Source organism: Lagopus muta, chromosome 8 (genome assembly GCF_023343835.1).
Source record: "Lagopus muta isolate bLagMut1 chromosome 8, bLagMut1 primary, whole genome shotgun sequence".
NCBI lineage: Eukaryota > Metazoa > Chordata > Aves > Galliformes > Phasianidae > Lagopus > Lagopus muta.
The window spans coordinates 6,002,731-6,030,147 of NC_064440.1; the positions used below are offsets into that span (position 1 = coordinate 6,002,731).

Sequence of the window (27,417 nt, forward strand, 5' to 3'; positions counted from 1 at the left end):
GATTCAGCCACAAGCCCTGTGAGGAAGCACAGATGGGAGTAATCCCTGGCACACAGATTCAAAACCAAGTATCCAAGCTGAGGCTCAGCACCCACGTGCACAGACTTTCCTTCAGAGTTGCTGCAATAGAACTAAACCATTTGTGAGCTTCTGACTGCAAAACTGTGCCAAACAGGAAGAGTTGCTGCTCCTAATTCTGCTTTCAGTGCCACTTTTCGGATGCAAAAAAACTGGGCAAAGGAGATAAAGAAATGATTTCAACCAACTCAAAATCTCGAAACACATGAAAAATGAATAGCCACTATCACTTTCAAAGAAAGAATTAAATCAGATGTGTGAAAATGGTAAAGAAAACAGGGCACATACTAGTATATTTCACTACATCCCAAGTACAGTTCCAGAGACACTGTTTCAAGAAAAGATTGATCACAAGCTGTCAGGATGGAAAAAGAACATCAGCACACTATTTCCAGTGTATGGAAACAAGAGCAAACAAGTGTATGCAAACAAGTGTATGCAAACATGAGTGGATGTATTTTGATCCATCTACCTCTGGGCTCTGCAAGTAGACACTGACATGGTCTGACAGAAGTACTTTGAGTCATAGAGTCAGGTTGGAAAGTGCATCTGGGTGCAAAGCTGGATCACGATGCCCAGGGCCCCACTCACTCGGTGTGTCCCCAAGTGCATGTGTGCAATTTACAGTGGAAGGAGAGGCTCTGAGCAGATATAACTGCACCTGAAAGCTCTGCACGAAGAAGTCACGTTATGATAATGCATACATGTATATGCGAATACCTGAACTAGATTTTCTAATTAGATATTACATACAGTGTTTTCTAACTATAAGAGCTTTGAAGACAGGGATTTAGCACGCTCTCACATGCATCCACAGAAGCAAAACTGAACTGTGAGCAGGTTTTCAGCAGAACTTTCCAGCATAAAAAAACATTACAAGAACCACATCTCATAGCTAAACAGAAAAGTATCTGAATGCTAGGGAACCTCAAATCCTACTCGGTTATAGCAAAGAAATGACTTACCATACAGTTAGGCAGGATTTACTTTGTTTTCATAATTCTGATCCAACCACTGTTTGGAAAAAAAATCACTATAATATGACTCTAGAAGTGTTCTGCTACACCATCATCAAAGATAAAACCTTCAGCTTCAGTGATACGTAAATGAAGCCATGTTTGTAAAAAGGATTAACAAAGTTGTTCAAAGCAACTTTTTAGTCTACTCTGCTTCCAAACAAACAATAAACTATCCAGATGCAGTGAGATTTGCTAACCCATAAACATTGCCAAATGGAGGAAGAAGATCAGATCGTTAATGAGTTTGGTCCCCTTTGAATTTCAGATGATCAGTGTCACCAATAATTTTGACAGGCTCTAAAATAAGCACTTTCTCTCTTCAAAGCACCTCACAAACATCAACCAATTAATCCCTATAGCTCTCCTCTGAGGTAGGTAAGTAGGTATTGTTATCCCCATTTTACAGTTGGGTGAACACAGTCAGAAGGGTAAGTGATTTGCTGGAAGCCCGTGGGATTAAAGCACAGTGACTGTGATTCCTTTTAGAGGACAGCACTTTTTTCACTTCTCTGGTGACTTTTCTGTGCTGACTTTAGACATCTTGGCCTTGTGACAAAACTTGAAAGAAACAAAATAAATATTCCTTGTTAAAAGCAAGGAACCGTAAAGAAATCAGTTTTCTATGCCGGTGTACAATAACACTTCTGTCACCTTTTACTAATGTAAGTTTTCTCCTTTAACTTTTTTCTAATATTCAAGCATCATTCCTTCCGCACAAAGGTTTCTTCCCGTGGTAACACAACATACTACCAATAGAATGGTACATCCTGATTTTATTTTGTCATTTTTGCTTTCAAATGAGCGGCAGCCTGGCCAGAAGGTGCGTGGATGTCCTCTTTCCAGGATCAGGGCAACAGTTGGTGCGCTTGCTGCACAGAGGCACAGGCAGGAGGACATGGAGAAACGGAGACAGGGAGCCCAGAGAACTGAGAGCCATTAGCTGAAACCCAACTCCACCGAGCCCTTGGTGACTGTTGTAACAGGCATAAGATTGATCCATTTCCCACTTCAGCAGAAGGATCAAATGAAGAACAACAGTGGATATCCTTTTCCTCTGTATGTATACAACTTCAGGCCACTTGAAGACCCATTTGTCACAAAGTCAATCTGGTATATGGTAAGAAACACCTGAGTATTACAAGCAAAGCATTTTTCATTTAGTGGCCAGCAAGCTCACAATATCAGATCTCTGGAGTATTTTTAGACCAGAACAACCCACTAATCAAAGCTAGTACCTTGTGAATCCTCAGCATGTTTTCTGCTATTCATTCAAAAGATATGCTTTCAGAAGCCTTCTGGTACAGGCAGTGACATGTGCAGTGAAAATCAATCACTCCTTACTACACAGCACAGTTATTTCTGCCCTGTTTCTGGTTTAGTATTTTTAAGACACTGTCATCTGTGTGTTTTGAAAGTGTAACTCCATTAATCTTGAAAAGAACAGTTTATTAATACATCACTGTAATTATTACACTATGGTGGCATTCATCTGTTACATAAATCAGAGAGCCAATCTCCCTTGTGTTAGGTGTCACCAAAAGACAATGGTGCCATCAAACTTTTAGTAGCTGGAAGTTTGCTTTGCTAAAGACAGTTGGAAGGCCTTAAAATTAAGTAAGTCCTGCAATTCATTTTTCTGCTTCTATGGATACTGGATGTAGGGATGTAGAGAGTATTTTTCCCACCGGAAAGACTTACTACAAACATTTTTGCTCTTACAAGAGCAACACTTCTGTTTCTTTCTAGAAGACAAAAAGTAGGTTAATGATTCACAACTTGGGAAATTGTTCAGCTGCCTTAATAGTGTAAGAACATGTCAGATTTTTGTACCTCAGAGGGCACATTTTCCAAAACAAAAATACATATTACATGGATTAGAAGTGTCTGATTTTCACAGTAATTCTGCAACCAGAAAAACATGTAATGCAAAACAAGCTTGAAAATTGCTATTTGTTAACTGCATCTTAAGAAGATTTGTAGCTAGCTATCCAAATTACATGCTCTGCAGAAACAATCCCCTTCTCTTATCACTTTGGAAATCATTAACTTGCCCCCACTGGTCTTTTGCGCAACAAAGGAAGTTTTCTCCTATCTGAACAGATAGGAGAAACAAAAGGCTTTGTAGATAACAAAAATAGCAGTGTGAATGCTAGCTTCAGAGGACCTTCATCCAAACACGTTTCAGTGACATCTCATCAATCCCCAAATCTACCACTACTCAGCACTACTGTGCTTCAGTGCTAAGCCATGGAACTCGGTTATTCCACACTTCTGAATTTCTTCTTATCTATGAATTCAGATAAAAGTCTGGGTCACAGTCCCCTACCCTATTAGATCAATTGTCAGGTAATATCCTTTTCTGATATGGGCCAATCTGTACAGCAAAACCATGGTGTGAATGTAACACTTGCCTACATATACTGTTAACTACACCCTACAGTTCTGTGCATCCATACCTCACACTCTGGGTTATCCACCCCAGTAATTAGCCAACCAGTCCTCAAACTTCTCAAATTGTTCTAGAGATTATGCACTATTTTTGTTGCGTTTGCTTATCTGCAACTGTTGACCACGAGTCACCTGCACAGAGGCATATTATTATGTCCCACCCAGCATAGACACAGGAGCATCGTTAAGTCTTTTGTAGCCTCCCGAGGTGAGAATACCTTCTCCATAACAATACATCTGACACCAGACGTGAATTTCTGGGAAGCAGGGTCTATTCTCCCCCGCTTGCAGCTCCATGTCCTAACCTATTTTTTAAGAACCTGTTCAAAATGATAACTTCTGAAAAAAGGTTCGTGTTTCCAGGTTCAGCAAGTGGCAAGGCTGTCAAAAAGCATCCCTTTGCTGAAAACTGCACTGCAATTCCTGATGCCATCAGCTGTGTATCCTCCACAAATGAAAAGTGAAAGATGATTACGCAGAACTGATCCCACCCAGCCTTATATAAAAAAATCCCCATCTCGTTTTACTGCCCATTTATCTGCCTGGTCATCTAACCTCGGGCTGCAGATTTCTTGAGACAAGTATTTTCAGATTTGTATGCCTGGAAAGTAGTGAACATGTCATGGGTTCTATAGACAATAAGGAACAAATACAACAATTTTAATTTTGTCCCTCCTTTTTTTTTCTCCACAGGATTTCAGAAGAGTAGAAATATCATTAAGCATGGCTAAGTTTAATATTGTAAAATGTGGACTCAGTAGAAGATACTTTTAGTGCTCTGGCACGGTGCCCCTTTTAACATTTTCCAGACATAAACTCAAAGTAGACTATATTGAATTTTCTGAGGAAAGTTCTGTGTTATCATTAATAAGCATTTGCCTTTAAAGCAACGTACATGTGATACTGCAGAGTTTCTAGCAAAATATGAATGACTATCAAATTATGCTGTAGTTAAAGTACTTAATGACATTATGGGTCATACTTTGCATGCTGTATTTTTAACAAAAAGAATGATAATCAGTGTTACTGATCAATCACAAGCAAGAGAGTACATAAAAAGTTGGAGAGCTGTAAGGGGACTGATAGGAGAGTAACTTGCCAAATACCCACAAATAATCCTTATATCTAAAGCCTGTAGTCAAATCAGAGCATGTAAACTGGCAATAGGAGCCTTTACGAATAAAACTTTTGACAAACTTTCACTTCATTCATCCCTTGAGACCGCAAGAGTAATGTGAGCTTATGCCATTACGTTAGGAATGCTCCTGTCCCTTCTTCTCTTCAATCCAAATTCCAACTATAAAGTGTAAATCCACATAAGTGAATCAATTATTCCCAATACAATTACTCGGAATGATGGGAGTTGTGAAATCATGGGAAGAAAGAAAACTCCTCCAACTAAAACCAGCAAAATCTTTTCTGAAAATTAGTTTACTTGCATGAGTTACAACAGCACTGAGACCCAAGAGATATCTGTGAAGGGAATTCATTATTGTCTTCTACTGTCCTTTATATTAGAGTTAGTTTTTCCTTGCAAACGTATGTTATGAATGCGATTTTTATTCTATCTGCACAATTTAAGGTTTTTCTCTCATTTTGTAGACTATCCAGCTTTGGAAAGAGACCATTATGAAAGATTCTCAGCATCCTCCACTTTTAAAAAAGTAATTGCCCAGCCTTGAGATTAAGGAGAAAGATGAGCAGCGTTCTGATATTAGCAGGTAAATAAAGAACTCGGTGTTTTTTGATCAGAAGACATTAGAGATGCATATCCATAAGTTTAAATGAAGTTGGCAGCACCGTTATTTTGGCGTTTTATTTGCTTCCTGTTTTCTACCAGTTCCTTGTGGGTCCCTTCCAACCCTGGCCATTCTGTGATTCTGTAATGCAAAGAGCTTTTGGGACAATGACCCACCATATTATCCAGCACACACTGCCGAAGCATCTGCAGCTCCGGATGCCAAACTCCAGATGGTGGACGAGTTCAGAACAACCTGCAGCCCGCGAAAGGATTGCAGAACCCCCCGGCAAGAACTTGCTCCTCGCCTCTCCCCACACACTTCAGCGGGGACGAGAAACAGCTCCACGCCGCCTACGCGTCTAAAGGCGTGCAGCACATCTCCTCCCCCTCTCTCACGACCCCCGGCCCAGCGGCTCCCCCCGGGCAGCGGCTCCGGGTGCCTCCCGCGGGACGCCCCGAGGCGGGGGCCGCCGTGCCCGGCGCCGCAGACAAAGCGCGCCCGAGGCGCGGCCGGAGCCGGTCCCGCGGTGCCACCCGGCGGGGCGGAGCCGGGCGGGGCTGCCCCGGGGCGGGGGTGGCGGGGACTATAAAGAGCCGGGGCGGGAGCGGGGCTGTGCGCTCGGTGCAGCTGCGCTCGTCGGGTTCGGACGGTCTGGACCTACTGGGTGGCTCGGAGTATGGACAGCAGCATGGACGGCTTGGATGTAAGTGCGGAGGAGAAGCGGGGAGCTCGCCCTCCAGCCGCGCCGGCCCGTGCGCGCTGTTTGCAAACGGAGTCGCGTCGGGGGTTCGGAGCCGCGTGCCGCCGCCGCTCTGTCCGGGCCGGGCGGGAGGCCGGGGGTCGATGCGTCCCACGGAGCGGCGGGGTCCGCAGCCGCCCCCGTAACCTGCGGGGCGCCCCGGACGTGTCGGGTCAGGGCTTCGCGGCGTGCGGGGCGTGAGGCTGAACTCGCAGAACACGAGGGGTAGTGCGTAGCCAGGTGGCACTCGCCCGCCTGCATCGCTTTTCAACGCGGCGCTTCGAACCGTTGGTGGTTTCCTGATGCGCTTTCGTGCCCTCACCAGAATTTCGCTTCCCCTTTCTACCGCCGCTGCGGCTCCCTGGCCTCTGGGCGGGAACAAAGGGCGGCGGTGAGATGCCCGTTGCCCTCGGGCTGCCGCTCCTCGGCTCTCGTCCCGGCGCCGAGCTGTCAGTCGCTTCTCGGGGGGAATCCTTGCTATTCATCCTTCATTACATCAGCCGAGGGCATCCTCTCTGTTTCTCCGTGACCCCATCCCCTTAATGAGAAGGAACTTCGGAGCTGCAGAATGACGAGTGTAATTCTTCTAAGTCTGTGCGTGTCACACATCTGGCTTTGTGCATTTGTAGCACGCATCCCATTAGAGCGCTGAAATCTCCTGAAGCACGGGGGTATTTCTGAAAGTAGGCGTCATCATTCTTTTCTCCTGTCCTCAGTTACACGTCCTCAGAGAAACACAAAGGAAGTTCTTCCTCGTCTGGTTTTTGCTGTGTATAAAGTAGCCAGTGAAATAGAAATTGCGTATAAATAGCATTTTTCTGTCTGGGTTTCAGAAAGTTTGCCTGTTGGTGATGGTGGATGCTGTTGTTGGGACTCTTTACATATAGCGAGCTTTTTTTTTTTAAAAAAAAAAAAAAAAGCCAACATCTAATTTTATTTTCTTATTTATTTAGCTGTCCTCTGGCATACTCATTGAGTTTGCTGACAATGGCTCGGAGGAGATTGGCTCCGCTGACTATGGAGACTACGGAGAGCCATGCTTTCAGCATGAAAACGCTGATTTCAACCGGATCTTCTTGCCAACTATCTACTCCATCATCTTCCTAACAGGAATAATCGGGAATGGATTGGTTATCATTGTTATGGGCTACCAGAAGAAGCAAAGAAGCATGACTGATAAATACAGGCTGCACCTTTCTGTGGCTGACCTCCTCTTTGTCATCACCTTGCCGTTCTGGTCTGTGGATGCAGCCATAAGCTGGTACTTCGGGAACGTCCTGTGTAAGGCAGTTCACGTCATTTACACAGTCAACCTCTACAGCAGTGTCTTGATTTTGGCTTTCATAAGTTTAGATCGTTACCTGGCAATAGTCCATGCCACCAACAGCCAGCGACCCCGAAAGCTGTTGGCTGAGAAGATTGTGTACGTGGGTGTCTGGCTGCCAGCTGTGCTTCTGACAGTGCCTGATATCATTTTTGCCAGTACGAGTGAAGTAGAAGGTCGGTATCTCTGTGACCGCATGTACCCTCATGACAACTGGCTGATTTCTTTCAGATTCCAGCATATCTTGGTAGGTCTTGTCTTGCCTGGTCTAATAATCCTGACTTGCTATTGTATTATCATATCTAAGCTGTCGCATTCAAAAGGCCACCAAAAGCGCAAAGCCTTGAAGACAACAGTTATCCTCATCCTTACCTTCTTTGCCTGCTGGCTGCCTTATTACATTGGCATCAGCATAGACACGTTCATCTTGCTTGGAGTCATCAGACATCGCTGCAGCTTGGACACAATCGTGCACAAATGGATCTCTATCACAGAAGCCCTTGCATTCTTCCATTGCTGCCTCAATCCAATTCTTTATGCCTTCCTGGGTGCCAAATTCAAAACATCAGCACAAAATGCCTTGACATCTGTTAGCAGAGGATCAAGCCTCAAGATTCTTTCAAAAAGCAAACGTGGGGGACATTCTTCTGTTTCTACAGAGTCAGAGTCTTCAAGTTTCCATTCCAGCTAACACTTCTCCTTGCCATCCCTTCCTAAATAGACACTTTAAAGATGCTCAAGATTTCAGAAAGACAAGACTGACCATAATGTACAGATTTATTTTACAGTTGGAATTTTTTATTGCTTCTTTTAGTCTTTGTGAAGTTTACTTGACTTATTTATATAAAACTTTTGTATTGATAAACTGTCTAGGCAGGTCCTGTGGACAAGTGGTTAGTTCACAAAAGCTTGAGTGTTTGTATAGATACGTGAACTAAACACCTGGATTGTAGCAAGTTGACTGTTAAAAGATTAGAAAATATTTCTCTGTTTATATGTAAATGTTTCAGTGTTGTTATATTCTTAAATGTTGGCTGGATATTTTTGCCTTACTAGATGTTTGGTTTACAATAGCTTATCTCTGCTGTAGAAATGGCACTTAGAACTAAAGCTGCCTCTGTTACATGTTAGGGCTTGTTGGTTTTTTTCCCATTATCAGTAATTGATGGTTGGACATTTTTTTTTTTTGTTGTTCAAGGTAAATAAAAATATATGAGAAAGTTATTTTGAGTGGTATTTTTATTTCTGGTTAAATGTTCTTCTCAATGCTTATTGTGCATTGAGAATTCAAAGTAAATTCCCTTTGAAAGCTGCATAGCTCCTAAGTGAATGGGGGGAAAATGAGTTTCACTATCTACTGATTGTTCAGCTGACAGCTTTGAGTTCTGGGGTATTTTTTTCCACCAGACTACATGTACTCCAGTTAGCAGTGTCTTAAGAATGACTGAAATGATCATTTCAAGCAAAGAGTTTTTTGAGGGCAAAATATCCCATGAATGAAAACCAATCTGCTCAAGTAATTGCTGAGATTTATAGACTCTGAAGTGTCAAAATAAGACTACTGCATATCACTAACCTTCATGCCATGCATATAAAATCAATACTATGCTTCTGCCCTGTGCTGTTCTAAACTTAGTTTCATATGCTGACAGTGATCAAAAGTAGTTGAATCCAAACTGTAGTATCTGACATTGTCTTTGAGCTAGAAATCAATTTTTTAGGTATCTCCACTGTGGAAAGTGTCTTTTCTCCACGAAATTATCCCCTCCCATATACATCCAAGTTTTAAAAACCTGAATGTGTAACATTTTTTTGAAGATATCTTTTAGGGTCAAACCAGCAGATGATAGATAGCTAAGATTAGTTATTGGAAATACTTAGATCTTCGTGTTAGCAGAGTGCATTCAAAAGTAAAGAATATGCTAAAAGAAAGAGGTATTGAGAACATTTGTATGTTCTTAAACTGAAAACACAACTGTTGCTTATCTAAGTAGCTGACAGTTGGACAGGTTTCTGAAAAGCAAAACATTAACTATGCTTACAAGTCAAATGGAACAAGCAGCACAGGCATTTCAGTGATGTCATTCAGATTGGGTATCTAATAGGAACTTCATCTCTCAATATGTTAAACTGTAGGATTAAACTTAGATATATTCACAAATTTAAGACCCCTCTGTATTCAGCTCCCCAGCCCTTCAGTCAGGAAGTTGCAGTGTTTTGGCTGCATCCTACAAGCTTGCAATGACTGGTAGCCACTTGATTTGTGTTGAGGTGACTCAGTTGGCCGAACCAGCACAAAACTAACCTGGCAGAAAAAAATAAATTCTAGCACTTCAGTGAACTGAAACAGCTCAACAAGGAGTCCAACATGCACTAGAAAAGGACAGGACTCTAATCTGATGCTAGGCACAGGGAGAGAAAAGTGAGTGAAGAAGAAAAGCAAGCAGACGCATTGTTCAGTAACTAAGCTGTCACATCATTTCAACTCTAATGCGTAACTTCACTCAGCGTAACATAAACTAACAACAGAAAAAGATGCGTTCTCAAGAAAGAAAAGGTCTCGCTTTCACCACATTTGCCCTTGCAGAGTTGAGAAATGAGGAAAACATGACATAGGAACAGAACTTCTCAAATGGTTTATTTTTGTTGCTCATTTGTGTGTTTTCTTAATTTAGTGAGCATTTCTCCATGAAGAATTTGTTGCTCTAACTGATTCTGATTTCCATCCCAACCCAATCAATCATAGTGACTTAATTGCACTTATACTCACTGGCTATCAACACTTTGCTGCTTATTTGTTGAGGAAATACTTAAAGCCCTCTAGCATTAACTTTGATTTTTTCCATTATACTTCACAGTCAGCCAACTGTTACCCCTAGTGGAGAGCTAGCAGGACAGGGTGCAAGGCAGAGTAAACCCAGCAGTTCGAGTTACTGCCAAAGACTACTGAAAGGGCATTTTATACAAACAACAAAGCATTTGTGTAGAAAATAAATTAGTGAAATTAAATATAACTCATGCCCCGTGGTGATGAGACCTACATTGGTTTTATAAAACCACTGTTGTTCTCAGTAAAATTAGTGCAACTACGGACAGAAGGAAATCTTTAGAAAGTTTGCTGGGTCAAAAGCCCACATATACTTACCTTTAAATGACTTTATATGCTGATAAATATGGATATATTTGTAGTGTTAACTGAGAGAATTAAAATGTGGGGTTAGAACAAGATGATCTTTGAGGTCTCTTCCAACCCATGCTGTTCTACAATTCTATGGAAAAACTGCAAATTACACAAAGTTGTCATGAGGAAACAATAAAAAAAATATGATTCCAATTCTGTCCTTCTACCTCTGAATACATAGCAGCAAAATTTTGTTGAAAGCGCTGAACTGCAGCAAATACACCATGCTGGTAAAAAATTATTTATTTCCTTTTAAAGCAAAATTACCTTTAAGACGACTTTTGATGAGGCTTCAACTCTTTTTACATCTTTGTGAATCAAAAGCCATTCTGATAAATGTATTGCTCAAAGTCTAAATTCAGTTCCAAAGGTGAATAGGTCTGTGTAGTTTATTGGACAAGTACACACAAGTAGAATTTTCCAAAGTTTCCAAAGAGACTTTCCAAGTATTTTTTCCAGTTTTTCCTTTCTAGTATACCAAATAACCATAGTGACTTATTCTCTAAAACATACACCATGCGTATTCTCAGTGCTTCATTGATACAAAATAATACTACAACTAATCTTAAGTACGCAACTCAAGATGTAGAAAACAGATGCGAGTACAGATGAGTACTCATTGCAAACCAATTAAAATGCTTTTGCAACTTTAAAAAGTTACAAAGTGATTAAAAAAAGAACAGAAGTATTTACAAAGATATCATAATGTATTCATACAAAGTCTCTTTCTGCAGAATTCAGATTTTGTCTGCTATGGTTGATGCAATGCCAACAGGAATGCCTGGACTAAAACATGGATATCCACCTAATACTATAATGCATGCCCTGTAAGTGCTTAAGATTAGTCAGAAATCCTTTGGATCAGGCAAGTCTAAACCACAAACAGAACACGTACATGAACTGACTTTTGCTTCATCTGAAATGTTGTTTGGAAATAGAGTTAGACTACATAGAGTGGTGGGATAAAATTATGCTTTACTCCATTATTTGAGTGGTGTATTTTCACTCCTCCTAATTAGATTGTATGGAGCCCACATTTGAGGAGTGTGCAAGAAGTTGAGTGGTGCGAGTGTGTCAGAGCTCACATATACACACTGTGCAGGGCTGTGAGTAGGTAGGGTGTGTTTTTTCTTAGCTAGTTAGATGACATAATCGTTATGGAAGGGATTTGAGTTCTATGCGTACATAAATTAGAACAAAATCACCATGAAAATAAAGAGGAAGTAGCAGAAATAACATGGAGCCATTCACACAAATGAATGGTTTATCTTATGATGGTTGAGCTCTAGCTGGACAATGTACAAAGTGACCACCTCTAGATGTTTGGCTGAAAAGGCCATTTTTTATATTGTTTGGGAAAGGAAACAGCATGACGAGGAAGTACTTCCTCGATCCAGGCATGTCTCCAAAACCCCCAACAATGGAGCATTCTCATATTCTCATAGTGCTGAAACTTAGGAAACACTTAAGCAGATAGGGCACCAGAGTTTTTGCTCAGAGGATGCCACTCCCTCGCTTTATGTTTTGAAAGAGCGATACCGAGTCTTTTTCACAGCCATAAATCACATGTCAATTGAAACTCCATGAGCACTGGGATTATTTCTTATAAAGAAGGCACAGATTTCTTACACTCTTTTATCTTTATCCAAGAAATCTTCTGTCATTATTTTGATTTCTCTGAAAGTATTTCATATTTAGCAAGATGAAGTTTAAAGGCCATTCGCTTTGACATGAACTCTGCTTACTCTCTTCCCACCATCACAGTATCATCAAGACTTAGAAGAAGTTTGTGCTGTGCTTTTTGATTTTGAAATCAAGTTTTGATGGTAGTTGATTATAAGCTTATTTTATTATAGATACTTATACGAATATATCAATGTATATTTAACAATGCAGATTATAAGCATCATTTTCAGTTGTTGATTCAAATGATCCAGCCTTCAGCAAAGCTACTACTGACTTCAGAGACTCATTGCAGATATAGTAGATAGTCAGAAAAATGACTACTTTCTTAAAAGGGCACAAGGTTTTTACTGGCAAAATCCTACTGAATTCAGAGGGCAGGTTACTTAAGGAGTTATGCTTCTTAAAGTGCATGTCCTTCTAGTCCAAATCAACTACAAATGAAGATTATGAGTTCCTCTGATTCCAGCTGCAGTCAGAGACCTATAAGAAGTTAGATCTTTCAGCACAGAGCAGGTGGAATTATTCTGGTGAATGTAACAGAAATAAATTTTCAGCAAAACAGTTTTCTCTTGCTGGAGGCATGCATATTTGCATACCCAGCTATCAACAGCCTGATAGTGATTTGTCTTCAGTGGTGTAGTGCCTGAAAGAAACAGGTCCCCATTTGAAATATCCTTATATTTTGGAATTCAGACCAGAACAGATTCTCACTACGCTAACGTGCAACGCTGAGTAGAAATTATGAGTTTTTTGGAAGGGATACATTGTGAAAGGTTCTTTGCTCTTTTTTTCCCTTTGTTTTGGGGGGTCTTGCTGTTGATACTTTTGTTTCTTCTGCCTTCACAACTTCTATTCTACTTGTCTTTTCCTTTAAAAATATAACCGTATAGATAACCTGGACAAGTAAGAAAAAATATAAAGAAACTCTTCAAACTAAAAAAGCAGCCTTCACAACAGTTTCCAAGTCTTCTCACATGCATTTCCCTTCCAACATCTGCTTTGCTTTAGCCAAAAGATAAATTACTTCTATATCATATGCAAAGTTTGAACTCAAAGGCTAGTTTCATTCTCCAGCTTCTTAAAGTGCAAACACAGCACACATTTGTTTACTTTCTTGATTCCCATTCAGCACTTCTAATCTGGCAGATCTTCCCAATGTGAGGTCTGAATAAGAAGGGCTGAGGGGGCCCCTTACCTGTGTGTCAGTGTCAGCAGTGACGACAACGCAGCTACAAGCACACCAGCTGCCCCTGAATTCACTCTCCCAACTGATGCGCTCTGCAAGGCTGCAATAAGGCCAGACAGTAAGAATAATCACTGGCAAAACTCCTAATGTATCAGCTTGCCAAAGGTGAGCATGACAGTCCTCAACAGCCACTGTACAAAATAAACCTGAAAATTTCAAACCAAATGTTTCTTTAAATCTTCTCTCTCAGCTATTCAATGTCTTACTGAACATTCCACCTTTCACCCTTTTCATGCTCACTGCTCTTCTTCACTACTGCCCCTTTTCAGGCTAATATTTGCTCTTATTTTTTCTTGGGGAAAATATCTAGTATTGAAGCTATCTTTAAAACAGCTATTCTGCCAAGTCAGCCTAGAGATATTCACCAGGGAGAGAAATGTTGGTATGCTCAAGCAGAAGACCAGACAGGGACCTCAGTTTCCCTAGATCAACTCTGCATCTAAAATACGTGGAAACCAAGAGAATGATACTGATTTTTAACAGGAGTGTTTTAATGTGACAGCAACAGATGTGTATTGCCAAAACTGGGTTCACTGCAAACCCACAATCTATTTTTCCTTCTCTTTTATGCAGGAATTACATCTATCATACAAGTGTTAAATGTACTGTTGGAACTCAATACAGGAATTTATGAATAAGAGAGTGTAGAGTCTCTAACACAAATAAGAGGGAAGAAAGGATCATAGTACAAGTGTATGGTTTCATGTTATATTTGACTTGACAGAGGAGTGGTCGTGATGATTCCTGCCATTCTCTACTCTTACTTTTGACTGCTTTCCTTCTCACAGCCTTCCAGGTCAGTCCAACTCCCACACCCCTCGCTTGCTGTCATTCTCCCACACCCCACAAGCAGCGATTCACACAGCTATGTTCTCTATGACAGTGCTATCCTGCATGGACCTGGGCTCTAATGATGGCAACTGAGCTGATCTAATTGTCAGTGGAGCCAAAGAGGATATTCTCACACCTCACAGCCCCTTTCCTTTGCTCATTTACTCTTTCTCTCAACCCCTGCTGCGCATGTGACTCATTGGCAAGCCAGTTCAGTTCTTGAAGACTGGGTTTCACAGGAATTTGAAGCAATCTAATAGTTTGCTCTGCTGGGAAGCTTTCCAAACTCCCTCACTCCCTTTGTCTTCTAATCCTTTCATTTTGTATCTTCAATACTCTCCAATTCTTAGTCCTGTGGACATGTATTCTGGCATATCACCATATCAGTCACACCTTTTGAACAGACTTAATTGACTAAATAGACAGAATCTTTTTTTTTTATTATTTTTTTTTATGCTATCTTAATGAAGTTAACTCACACAGAGGCTGAATATATCCAAGATAAAAAAGTAAGCAGGCACGTACATGGCTCAGTAAAGAATGAGAATTAGTAACGGACTTCTCAAAAATATTTATTTCAGCAGCAATGAAATTTTGACTGTGTATGTTTTATTAAGCCCTCCACCCACAGAAAATGAACAGGCAGGATAAAGTGAATAGATTTCTGTTCTCATATTTAACTAAATTGGCCCACTAAGAAGCCAAAAGCCAGAGCATTTGCAAGAGTGAGGGTGGAACTAGGCACCTGGGAGGAAGAGGGACCTGCCCTTTGGGAACAGCTGTTGTTTGACTGCTTTAGCTATCTTGCCAAAACTTCTCTGAGAAAACAGCCAAACAGTTAAATAAACATCAAACAGCTCTCAGGTAGAGGGAAAGATGCTGAAAAAGAGTGGAGAAAATGAGATGCCCTTCTTTAAGGCACATGAACTCTGCTTCCTCTGTAACCAAAAACACAGTCACCCGCTGGCTACATGACAGTGGCCCTGCAGGGGACTTCTCCCTGAAACAAGCCTCAAACACGGCATCTTGAATAGCAGATTTTAAAGTAAATAATCTATAAAGTGTGATTAATCATGTTCTTGATTATAGCTCATTTGGCTTATCAGACTGAAAGTATTCATGTACAGCTCACAGAACTTTCTGAATAGGATGCATGTCCACATGCTTTTTAAAAGGCAGAGTGCTGGTCTCCTGTTTAAGAGCAACTGTGTTTCTGCAAGTCTTCCTGTTAAGAAAAATGCCAAGAATTTACCTGAAGTGTAGTGCCGTGACTCTCCTTACTTATAATTAACCTATTGATTCACATCAAGTTGCCTCTTGGTATGAATAATCCTTAGGAAAAAAAATATTAAGTCCCTACTACAACTCAAACTTAGTCCCACAGAAGAAATGCAGTCAGCCTTGTCATGTTGAATCCAGCCTAAACAAACTCAGATTGCGTGGTGTCAAATGTGAAGCTGCATTGTTCTCCTATCACTGTACAATGAGGGGAGAGCCTGACAACTGCATGAATATTCAATGTAGGGTACACCAATCTGACCATATTGCCCAGAGAATAAAAAACCTCAAGAGCCATGAATCCCTGAATCTATACACTTCCCCTTCTTCCTACAGTCTAATGTGGAGGGAGTATTAAGAAATTGCATTCAATTCATTAGGCACTTTGTGGACACTCCCTAATAAAATCTGTGACAGATGAGAGATGCCAGACCCTCTGCCTGTGATATTTAAGAACCACTCTGCTACTCAGGTGTTTGAAAGAGCGACTCTTCATCCAGCCAGCAGTTTCATTAACAACTACAATTCAAAACAAAGGTTTTTGTATATCTCTAGGATAATTCCAGTTTGTAAAGCTAATCCATTTACAAATTCTCTTCCTGGTAGCACACACTTGACATGTACTCTTTCAGTTGCTTGCCAGAGGTCCATTAGGCCCCCTAAAAGCCACCAACTTGATGTGTCCTCTTACATAAACTTACTTAAAACCTTTGACAGAAGGCATTAAAGGGAAACAAGTGGCTTACCCCCTCCTGTTCAAAATCCACCTTCAGCTCTGTTTCAGTAAGAAACTCATAAAAGATTAGGGACATTTTCACAAAATGTTAATAATTACTATCAGGCAGCATTTACACATGAAATTGATGCAGGTAGTCAGTTATCCTTCTTACTATTGAATCATCAGTGGGCACAGTTACTGCAAGCAAGATTTTAAGTGCTGCCACCTGTTTTTCAATAATAAATTAGTTCCATTTTACCTGCTCAGAATCAATCTTTAGTCAGAAACACCACCGTTGCTTAAAAGCTTGTTAACACACCACCATCACATACAGACATCAGTTTCCCAATAATACATCGCCTAGCACATAAATGTGCAACTCACTAGTTTCATGTTCTTGTTGTCCCATTTCTTATTTTGATTAATAACACAAAAAAATTAAATACATTTTAAAACTTATTACATTAAATATATCATAGATTTTATATTTAGCCCAAGACAATTCCTCTTCACTCAATGCAGTCAGGCAAGGCCAAAGTTTGGACATCCCTGATCTAGTATGTACAAGCATAAGAATACACCAATGTAATTTATTTCATTTACTGAAGCAAAAATGGCAAATAGTTCCATCTAAAGGAACAGAATCTATACCTGTACTTTACAGTTTTTAAGACATTCCCTGTTGCTCATCATCAACTGACTCGGTTTCTCCAGCTCCTGGCAACACAAGCTTAATCACATTCTGTGTGGTAAAGTGAGGCTATCACAATTTGAGACTTCATGATGTCCATCCCACAAAATACGTGCAAAAGACTTTTAGAAATATGATTTATAGAAGCCATTGTGCAGAGAAGGGAACTGCCTAAATTTACAAATGATGAATGCTGGAGAAAATTATGAGGTAAAGCCATACCCTGCAAGCAGAATGGGAATACATCTGCGTGAAATTGAACATGGTATTGAAATGCTGAAGTTATGTTGAGCTGATGTGATATGTTTGGAGATATTAACCAAGTTCAGAAATCAACAGAGCCAGAGATAAGCATCTGTGATTATCTGTTCCTTCATCCATCCTGATCATCTTGATACAGAAACACTGAATCATCAAGTCAGTTTAAGCAAAGGTAAACAATCTCAGAGGACTCACAAGGCAAAAGTACCCATCAAATACACTGGTGCTTATGCATCCCTCCAGGAGAGACTACTCTGCCGGGAACCCTGAGCTTTTGCACCTAAGTCTCTTCACAAAGAACATTGCTTGTGCAAGAAGGCACCTCCTACTGTTCAATGTTTTGCATATGATTAAGCATGCATTTGAAAAAGCATTTATGGGAGCGAGCACTGTCTGTTGAAACAAGCTGGGAAATGCTTTATTCTGCTGGGGCTTAGGCAGAATGGCTTTGCCATTCAGCACTATCAAGTCTGAAATGATTCTCTCCATAAACAGCAGTAGATGTTCAGTTACTCTGCTACCGTTCAACAAGAGCTTTCTAAGATTTATGTTTAAAGCATCCAGTTTGTAGAAATCTCACTCATAAATATACCTGTCAGTAAATGGAGTCTAGGCCACTGCAGAACTCTCCTACATTAATGAAAAAGAGCTGCAGATATTCATACACTAGTAAATTCAAGATGCATACTAGAAATAAACTAGCTGCAATGTTTTTCTCCTTTCATTTTCCACAAAACTCCATAGGTGAAAGGACAGTTGATCCTAACAGGCTCTTCAGCCACTGAGGTACACTTAATCCTGAACCAACAAAACCTGCTAATAACTCTTGGCTGCTGAAAATGGAATTATTTTCTGATGACTGGACTTAATCCAACCAAAGGTCAGTAGGAAAAAAAATGCTGCCAGCTCAAGAGTTAATGATATGTCCCTACCTCTATAAGCCCGTAATTTGCTTAGATACCTATGAGGTCATGTCAATCCTAATGTTTCCAAGTTTGATGAATGCAACCATAAGCCCCTTTTAAATCAAATTACAAATGATTATTACAACTCTAAATCAAGGGAAAGGCCCATCATTTTCTCTAATTGGAAAGAGTAATTTAATTATAATTCTTTTATATCCAGATGCTTTGTATTTGTTCCATTACATTACAATAAATACACAAGGATTATGGAAAAGAAACAATTAATTGTTTATGACTTGAGAGGGTCAAGAAATCAAATCATATTCTGACAGAGCCACACTTCAGCCACACTTACATTGTTGGTCTTTAACGACAGCGATCTTCATATACAGGATGCAATGGCTTCATTTCTAATTTAAAATATCTGAGCAGACTGTCTAACTGGAGAACTTACAGTGCTCTAACATATTTGAAAGATCCCATTCCATCCTAACAAAACCATCTAAAGCGATAAGCTAATGATTCAAAATTTACCAGTCAGTAAGCACAAACTGAAAAGTGGTTAATGCATTTAATATTCCAGTGTGACTTTGCAGCGACTTAACTAACGTAAATTGACAGAGCCTTCAAAGTGAATCTTGTCAACAAAATCACCCTAACTTATTAAAATGTCTGCTTTATCTAAACAATTTTTGTTTGTGAAAATAAGTAGCTTTCCAAATATTAAATGATCCAAATGCATAGTCTGTGTGTACTTACTGAATCCACTGTTTAATTATTTATTAGATATCAAATGCTTAACATCTGCTTAAGAAGGCCAACATATGCTAAGACCTTTGACTTTGATATACAAAAACTGTCTGCTGAGTTAGGAATCTCTCTGTAAATTAATTAGATAAACATGAATGTAGTATGTATATTCTTTTAAGGCTTTTTTTTCCTTAGAGATAACTTGTTATGCAATGAACAGAGGACTAAATACACTGAAGGGATCTTTTTTGCCTTTGAATTAACAATGTGACAGTTTATGACTTCTAAACTTTTTAGTGGATGGCTTTCATAGTTAATAATTCATAGTCCAAAGGTTGATTCTTCACTCTTAAGCTGCTTCTGAGACTATTGCTATTACAAAAAATTTTACACGTATAACCACCTAGATTTTGTTGGTGTAAATTTTGTAGGCAAGGCCTTCAGCAAGAACATTCTCCTGGAAGGATATATTGTTTTTCTTCCTCAGTCATACACACAAACACACAGTCACAGACAAATGCAACTGATTACACTTTGGGTCACAATCATATATTGATAGAAAACTAATCTTATTTATCTCCTTGCCTGTACTCTTAACTTGGAACCCTTCTAAAACATGCTTCTCCAGCTGCTTGCCATTCCACTGTGCAGTCAAAAAAATCACTCTCATACAGTAGAGTATGCTACCTATATAAAATTGTGGTTTTTTTCCTCAGTTAAATATAAAAAGCAGTATTTTTTCAAGATAAAGGGAATGGCCACAGCTGGTCTTATATTGAAAGTGCACAGTCTTCCCTCCACTGCTTAGTTTTTTCTCTAGAGATCCCTCAATATACACCCACAGGTCTGATGATTTAAGTTAGGCATTGCAGTAGAAAATGAGTACCTTATCGACAAGCATGTAAGGTTGTAAATTGTGCCTATTCTCACTCCTGAAAAGATACAATCTTCTTCCAAATAAGGCTGTGTACTGCAGCATATCCAAGGAAACTAGAGAAACAGACCTGTGCCAAGTGCATCAAATAGTATTCTTTGCCTGAGTAGGGCCCATAGTGACATGCATGCAAAAGAACTCTTGCTTTTTCTAAAAGCATTCCTGAATAAAAACTCTTCTCACTGAAGATAGAGGCCTTAAGGAACATCCTGCATGTTAACAAACATCTTCAGATAATGCCTAGTTTGATGCTCATTTCCTAGTTATTCACTGACTCTCTTAAAAGGAGTTCTTTCACTTCTGCAGCTTAGCCTAAGGAAATCCTGCAAGAACAATGTGTGACTGAAATACACACAGGTTTCCCAAATGGTAGCAAGACCCATTGATGCTGCTCAGATAGCACCAAGACAGCAAGATATAATATAAGCTAAACAAGAAAGGGTCTTGTTTGTATAGAATTGATTTGGATTCAAGCTTTTTTCCTTTCAAATTGTAGTATCTTATGTAAAGTGTCCTTCAGGGAAGATATTTAGCTGCCAAACTACATTACCTTTCCTCAAGTGAATCTTGAGGCAGACCTTCATAACTAACAATGCAATTGCTTATTCACTAAATAAGTATTCCCACTGCAGCCATTCTTAGTAATTTATTCCAAAATCTTTCAGATGTTGCAGGTCTTGCAATTGAACAGACCTTAAATATCCTGTTTCCAAAACCAGGTACCATGGCAGTGACATAGCTATTGCTTAAGATTAAGTTACCGCTGTAGAAGACACCTAATTTGATATTATTTATGTCTATACAACTTGTATTTACAGAACAAGTGCACCTCTGAGGATGTCACAGCCTTCCTAGGACTACCTTTGCAAACTAGGGGAAAGCTGTAGGATCCCTACATTACCCAGCTTTCCAGCTGAAGTTATCAACAGGGTATAATTGATTCCAGTATGTGGATGTCTTTCAATTGTACAATAGATTCAGATAATTTATTTCAAGACTGTTAACACCCAACAGATGGCTCTCAACTGTTTCCAAGACAGATTATTTTTAGATCTCAAAGAGAAATAGCTCTTAATCCCATAACAAAATTTCTGAGGGAAACATCTCCTTCCTTTTCCATTTCTGCAGCATTCTCGGGTGTCTCTTTTCTAGTCACAGTGTAATTAAAGCTAGTGCTGGTACTTTCTCTAGCGAAAGCATCCTTTATAAGCTTATGCTATTACTTATTGACCTCACTGCACAGTGTTTCCTCAACAAAGAAGGCAAACTGAGTTTTTTTTTGTATGTTTTTTTTTTGTATTCACAGAAGGGTTTATGTATCACAAAGCATAACTTATGTATCAGTGGATGCACTTTATTATCTGTCTTCCCCAGAAGGGTTGATCAGTTAAGAAATTTAGAATCAAAGAATCACAGAACAGCCTGGGTTGAAAAGGACCACAGTGCTCATCCAGTTCCAACCCCCTGCTATGTGCAGGGTCACCAACCAGCAGCCCAGGCTGCCCAGAGCCACATCCAGCCTGGCCTTGAATGCCTCCAGGGATGGGGCATCCACAGCCTCCTTGAGCAACCTGTTCCAGTGTGTCACCACCGTCTGGGTGAAAAACTTCTTCCTAACACCTCACCTAAACCTCCCGTTTCAGTTTAAAACCATTTCCCCTTGTCCTATCACTATCAACCCATGTAAACAGTCATTAACTTCAAAAACACCTTCAAGTCCACTTTTTCTATTTCATCTGTGAAAACAGATCTTTTTTTGTTGAAAAACTGAAATCCTGTGGATCTAATAAAGTTGTATTTTGGCTGAAACAAAGACAGGAAGTGGAGCATGCCTAACATCTATGCTAAAGAGAAATAAAATATATTTTCAACAACAGAAAATGCTTCTTAAATGAAAGGCTACTGACTCCAGTCACAAAGAAATGAAATAGCCAATTTTAGTTGTTTTATACACAGGCATCCACATTCAGATATGATATATATTATATATTTTTGATATATTTTATATTTTAAAGAACAAGCAAGGTATACTCAAGAATGCATGCGTTAAATAGATTCTATTATACTTTTTTTTTTTTTCCCCTGAAAGCATAAGTAATTAAGCTCTTGAGCAGTATCCAACTGAAGTAGCACTTTCTTGAAAACTAGTAAAAGAAGAGGCTGAGCCAAGGTACCGTGCTTCTCTCTAGCAAATCTTCTAATACTCAGTCATCCCATTTACTGTAACCTCACTGATCCTCTTAAATAGAGAACGAAGACTAGTACTTTATTTAAACCTCTGCTAAAATCAGTAGAGACTCCCACTGGATATGTTTTGATCAGGACACAGGCACTGGCTTCTCCAGACTTTTCTACTGCTATGACAGATACCAGAAGCAATTCTAGCTGATTTTCATTCAGTTAGTTGGGGCTTTTCACAAGAATCACTACAGTGGGTCCTGTGTGGTCGTGTGATGTGCTGAGCAAGAGTGATACTTCGTAAAGTGAAGAATAGGACTGGGAAACTGAAACAGTGAATTATTCAGAAAACAGTAATGTACCATGCTTGCTCTTTGCCTTCTTATGCACATAAATGCTTTTCACAATGTTTGTTCAAATGTTAAAATGCATACAGCTATAAACTTTACTTCAGAACCTAACATCTCCAGTTTCATTTACAAAAAAAAAAGCAAAGCTCAGTTACCCATCAGGCACTTCAAAGCACATCTTTGGATGTTGCTGCTGTTGGTTTTTTGTACAGTTGAGCTATTTGTCTTAAGAAAAAAAAAGTGGCATCTGTATGTAATTTCCATGCTCACTTGGCAACACTACCTTCTTTTGATGACAGTCTGTACTGTTTCCCTTTCTTCTTCTAGTCACTCCAGCTGCAGGACCCAGATGTCAAACTCAGGAATGTATTTTTCCCAGCAGTGATATCTGATTCAATTGTTGGCACCTCTGCTGGTGGTTATTCTGATGCTGCCTGTCCACAGCTTCAGAAGATTTAACAGCAGAAAACTTGGTATTATTTCTAAGCTAAACACTTTTCAGTTGCCTTTTTATAGGAACTGAATATTGAGTATTAAACTACAGATTCTATTATTTACTTTATTTGCACCATGACAACAATCATGCAACTGTAACCAGAAGCTTCCAAATCAGCAACAAATCAAAAGCAACTACTTTTGATAACTGATTCAATAGAAGAATGGTAAATATAAAGCAATCAAAGGCCAAATGTGAGGGTAAGGAAGATAGAAAGGTGATAAAATAAATTAATTAAAAAGAATTTAATAGCAAGAGATGGTGAGAAAATAAAATATGCTTAAAACAATCTAAAAGCATTCTGCTGTATCTCTAAAAAGTGAAGTTCCTTAAAAAAGATCCAAGGAAGAAAGTTCTTTCAAATTAATAACTTTCTGTAATTTTCATTCTCCTGGCTTTGTGCTGCAGCTTACTCATATACTGGTCTTGAGTACTGAATGAGTCAAGCATCCTCCCAGGAGCACTGGATAGCACCTGTGCACTGACTTTCCTACAGCCTACGTGACAAGTTCATTTTCCTGTGAACAGATCCCTCCACTATATTAATTCTCCTGTGTAATAAATTTAATTTTGGAAAGCCTTTTTGTCTAAATATTACCAGTTCCTTTGCATTGAGATGCTTGTATAGTCATGAGAAGACAAAAACAAAGACAACATGCCACTCTCATGGCATTGATTAACAAATTGCTTGGTCAAGAACTAACAGCATTAGGCTAAAGGAGCTAGCTCAGGGCTAGGAGAAGGGAGGATAAAGCTATTAATGAGATAAAGAAATGGTAAGTGGTGAGTAACACATCAGGCAAGTAGATAAACTGCAGTGTTTGGAGATAAGAGAATGTTACTTAGCAGCATTTGTATTATCAGCCCACCTGATCTCTACTTCAAAATATCTGATTCAAGTTGAACCCTGAGCTGATAAACTACACCTAATGCATGTTTTATAGATTAAGGAACTATGACTAAGAGTTTAAAGATTCAAAATTTGAATATATCTCTTGATCCAGAATTGGAGTGCCAAGTTTGATATATTTGTGAGCAGTTCTTCAGCAGTAATCATTGTTTGTTACTAGACAATAAATAAGAGCTGCAAGGGCTCAGGTTACTAATGCTTCTGCCATTTCTCAAGGTTTATAGTGTTCCAAATTAGGAACAAAATGTAAACAGAAATATATCAATTGGTAATATTCTAGATTAAGGAAAGAGTGAGAGAGTTAGACTGAAATGAAGATTACTTTTTCAAAATCAGGATTCAGTAATTTCCTCAATGAATAGATTATATTTATTTTGCTGTTCAGTCTAGCAAGATAAACTATACATCACATGTTTATATGCACCTTGGGCATAAAACAACACAATATACAAGAGTTCTCAAGCATCTAGGTAGATAACCTCATCAATTTTTACAGGACAAAGACAAATAGATGAGAGTATATAATCAGGCTGACAAAAACTAGAAACTATCAGATTCAAGATTCAATCCTCAATACAAGGAGGTATTTATTTCTTCATACTATATTGATCATTTGTAGAACTAAAAGATGCTGTAAGTTTAGAAGTATATAATAATTGATATCACGAAATTAATGGAAAAAAATTCAACATTGGCAATTAAGTGCAAAGAGGCCATATCTGAACTGAAAACCCCTGGAGGCTGAGAGTATGCAGAGGAAACACTGCTGTATGTTTAACATCTGCTTACACTCTTCCCCATATTCTGGTGCTGGCCAGTGGCAAGACAATGACTCAGTGGCTAAGACAAAACTTTGGTCTGAGGCAGTGAAGTCATTCCTACATTCAGGTTTCAGTTTTTGAGAAGGCTTACTGAAACTACAGGGATGCATACATTCTTACATGTTACCATTCTGATCGCACAGCATAGTGTAGGAGCAATCAGGAGAAGTATCTTATTGGAAGAGAGAAAGGTACTGAAAGTGTACAGTATTGTAAGTACAAAATAAGAGCTTCATGAAGCTAGAGAGGATGACTAAAATAAATAAGCAACATAGGAGTTTGAGAGTTCTGTGAGAGAAAATGAAACAGTTTCTTGAAACGCTGTCAGCAGGGAGACCTTCCTCAGATTTGGCTCTAGATAGAAAGCTAAGGAAGATGAAACTGAGGACAGAATGTATTTCCTCATTTAGACTGTGGCATGGCTGCTGCATCTTCCTTTTGTCAGGGGGAGTCAGATTTTTTTCTTTATTTGGACTGTTCAGATGCAGCAATGGTTCTCACTTTCAGCAATGTGAGTTTCAGAAGTGTCCAGATACGTACCCTCAATCACCAGTCATTCCTAAAAACGTATTCTTAACAATTTAGAAACATCCAGAAACCACAATTACAAATCACAGCTGATACTAATGCATAGCTAAGGACTATGGCAGCAGGCAGCATCCATAGCTAAGACTACAGAGATGACAACAGGGAGGCTAGTCAACAAGAGAAAGCTATCCAATAGGAAAACAGCGAGAAAGAACGAACTCCAGTGGTTTGGATCTGAAGGTGAAAACAAAAGAAAATATGAAGAGTAATAGGACCAGGCATACAGATGGGGAAGACATTTTACACCAGGAGAATATGTTCTTTGGTCTTCAAGTCATGACAGGCGCATTATTTTCCCCTCAAAAATATTTTACTTCAGCAGCATGAAGAAATTCTAGTTAGAGTTTTTCCTACATTTGTTTTTCTCTAAACCTACAGAGATTAGGTGCTGTTAGAGTTTGTGATCAGGGTGTTAGAAACAATCAGTTACACTTGTAAGTGTGGAAACTGAAAATGTTAACATATAAATGGAAAAAGGAAAGCATGACTTTAATTAGCTATTTTGCACCTAAAAGCCAAATTTGTGACACCTTATTAGAAATAGATTAGAGATAAAACACAAACAATGGCAACGAGTTTAGAAGTGCTAAGGGCATTATTGCATCATTCCATTCACAATCACTCTTTAATACATCAAGATTTCCTACAAGTGGGATAAACCAAAAAAAAAGAAAAAAAAAAATCAAGCTTATCTACATGTATGTAAGCAAGCCAGCTTGCCTCTGAGCTCCGCCCCCTGCACCTCAGTTCCTAATGACTGGAATTTATTTCTTCCCACATCTACTTCCCAGCTACTTTTTCAGATTGTTTGCATAAAAAACAGCTGTTCAAAACAGTAAAGGCTTTTTTGACCTCTTTAACACCAGGAGAACATACATAGACTTAATCACAGCCCTGGCTTCCAGAGGACCACCAGGTCAAGCTGAAGATGCAAGAGATTTTCTTCCTCAGCACTCTGAAATACGCATAACAAGAACCAAACACAACCTGTGTTTCTCAGAGAAAGAACAGATCTTTTTGGTACCCAGTACATCATCTTCATTGCATCCACAAATCCTGGAAGTGGACTCTGAGAATCCTCATGGCTCCTCCTTGTAATTCATCATTCATCACAGCATAGTTTGTACATTACCCTAGCTTCAGAGGCAGAGTACAGTCAAAACATCCTAATATTGAACAAGCCAGTTGCAGTAAGAAAGCACTTATACACAAAGAGAGGATCACGCACTGTTTTTATGTTGGTGTAAAATATATCTTTTGCCATACTATAAACTCTGATAAAAAGGAGAAAAATATTACAGATTTCATAAGCTGAGACTCATAAGGCTGCTCTGCTCAGGAGATTTGAAACCTTGTGCCATAAAGTGTACTGCCAAATGCCAAAGCCAGAAGTGTCTAAAACTGATGAAGTAGACAGCAAACAATGATAACAGAACACCCCTTGCTATGTGGGTTCTTCTACTACTTACTAAAAAGTTTGACTCTTCGAGACCTTGAGACTACTGAAGATGCACAGGTCAAAGTCATGTTTGTGTTCTCAGAATGCAAAATTTCAAGGGAATGGAATAGTTTCCAAAGCTAAGTGGGCCTTCATGACATGACAAGACCGTCCACCAATCTCTTCTTCCTTTCATGCCAGAAAGTAAATCTTTTTAAACACTTTTTCTTTGATATAAAAGAGATGTCCTGTAGCTCCTAGATTGTATGAGCAGCAACTTCACTCAGAAGCTTCGCTGTAAAGACAACAGTTGTGCCTTTACAAGACACAAGGAAAGGAAAAGGCTATATTTTACATGTGTGACATGAGACAGTGGAAAAAAAAAAATCTCAGGAATAGACAATACATGCATCCTTCCAAAATTCCATAATAGTGTGTTAGAATTTGAACAGTCATGGCATCATTGTAGTAAAAGCAGTTACATATGAGAAACTTCAAGTGTGTAAAACAAGGTTAAAAAAAAAAAAATCAAATATTTTAGCACAAAGCTACATCACTGCTCCAGCAACCAGAATGCAGGTAAGAAAATGCTGGCTTTTTTCCCCCCTTTCTCTTCTTATGGTATTGGAAAAGATTACCCAAGCACTTTTTCCACTGACAATCAAGTTATAATTAGATAGTCTACTAAACCTGATATGTGAGAATACAATGTGATTTTCTTCCCCTTTCAGCAACTTCTCCCAACCAATTAATACCCACATTCAGGAAGGAATACTGCATATTGCTAACATGCACACTGAGTATC

At 39.3% G+C, this 27,417-nt stretch overlaps 1 protein-coding gene and 1 long non-coding RNA gene across 3 annotated transcripts in view; one reads left to right on the plus strand and one right to left on the minus strand.

Moving 5' to 3' along the window:
- LOC125696555 (uncharacterized) overlaps positions 1-27,417 on the minus strand; it is a 135,415-nt gene that overhangs the window by 83,397 nt on the left and 24,601 nt on the right. The gene's annotated exons all lie outside the window — the stretch shown is intronic.
- CXCR4 (C-X-C motif chemokine receptor 4) lies at positions 5,897-8,574 on the plus strand. The gene is made up of 2 exons (XM_048952334.1): positions 5,897-5,990; positions 6,980-8,574. Exons 1-2 carry the CDS (start codon positions 5,964-5,966, stop codon positions 8,039-8,041), a joined length of 1,089 nt encoding a protein of 362 aa, XP_048808291.1. The 5' UTR covers positions 5,897-5,963; the 3' UTR covers positions 8,042-8,574.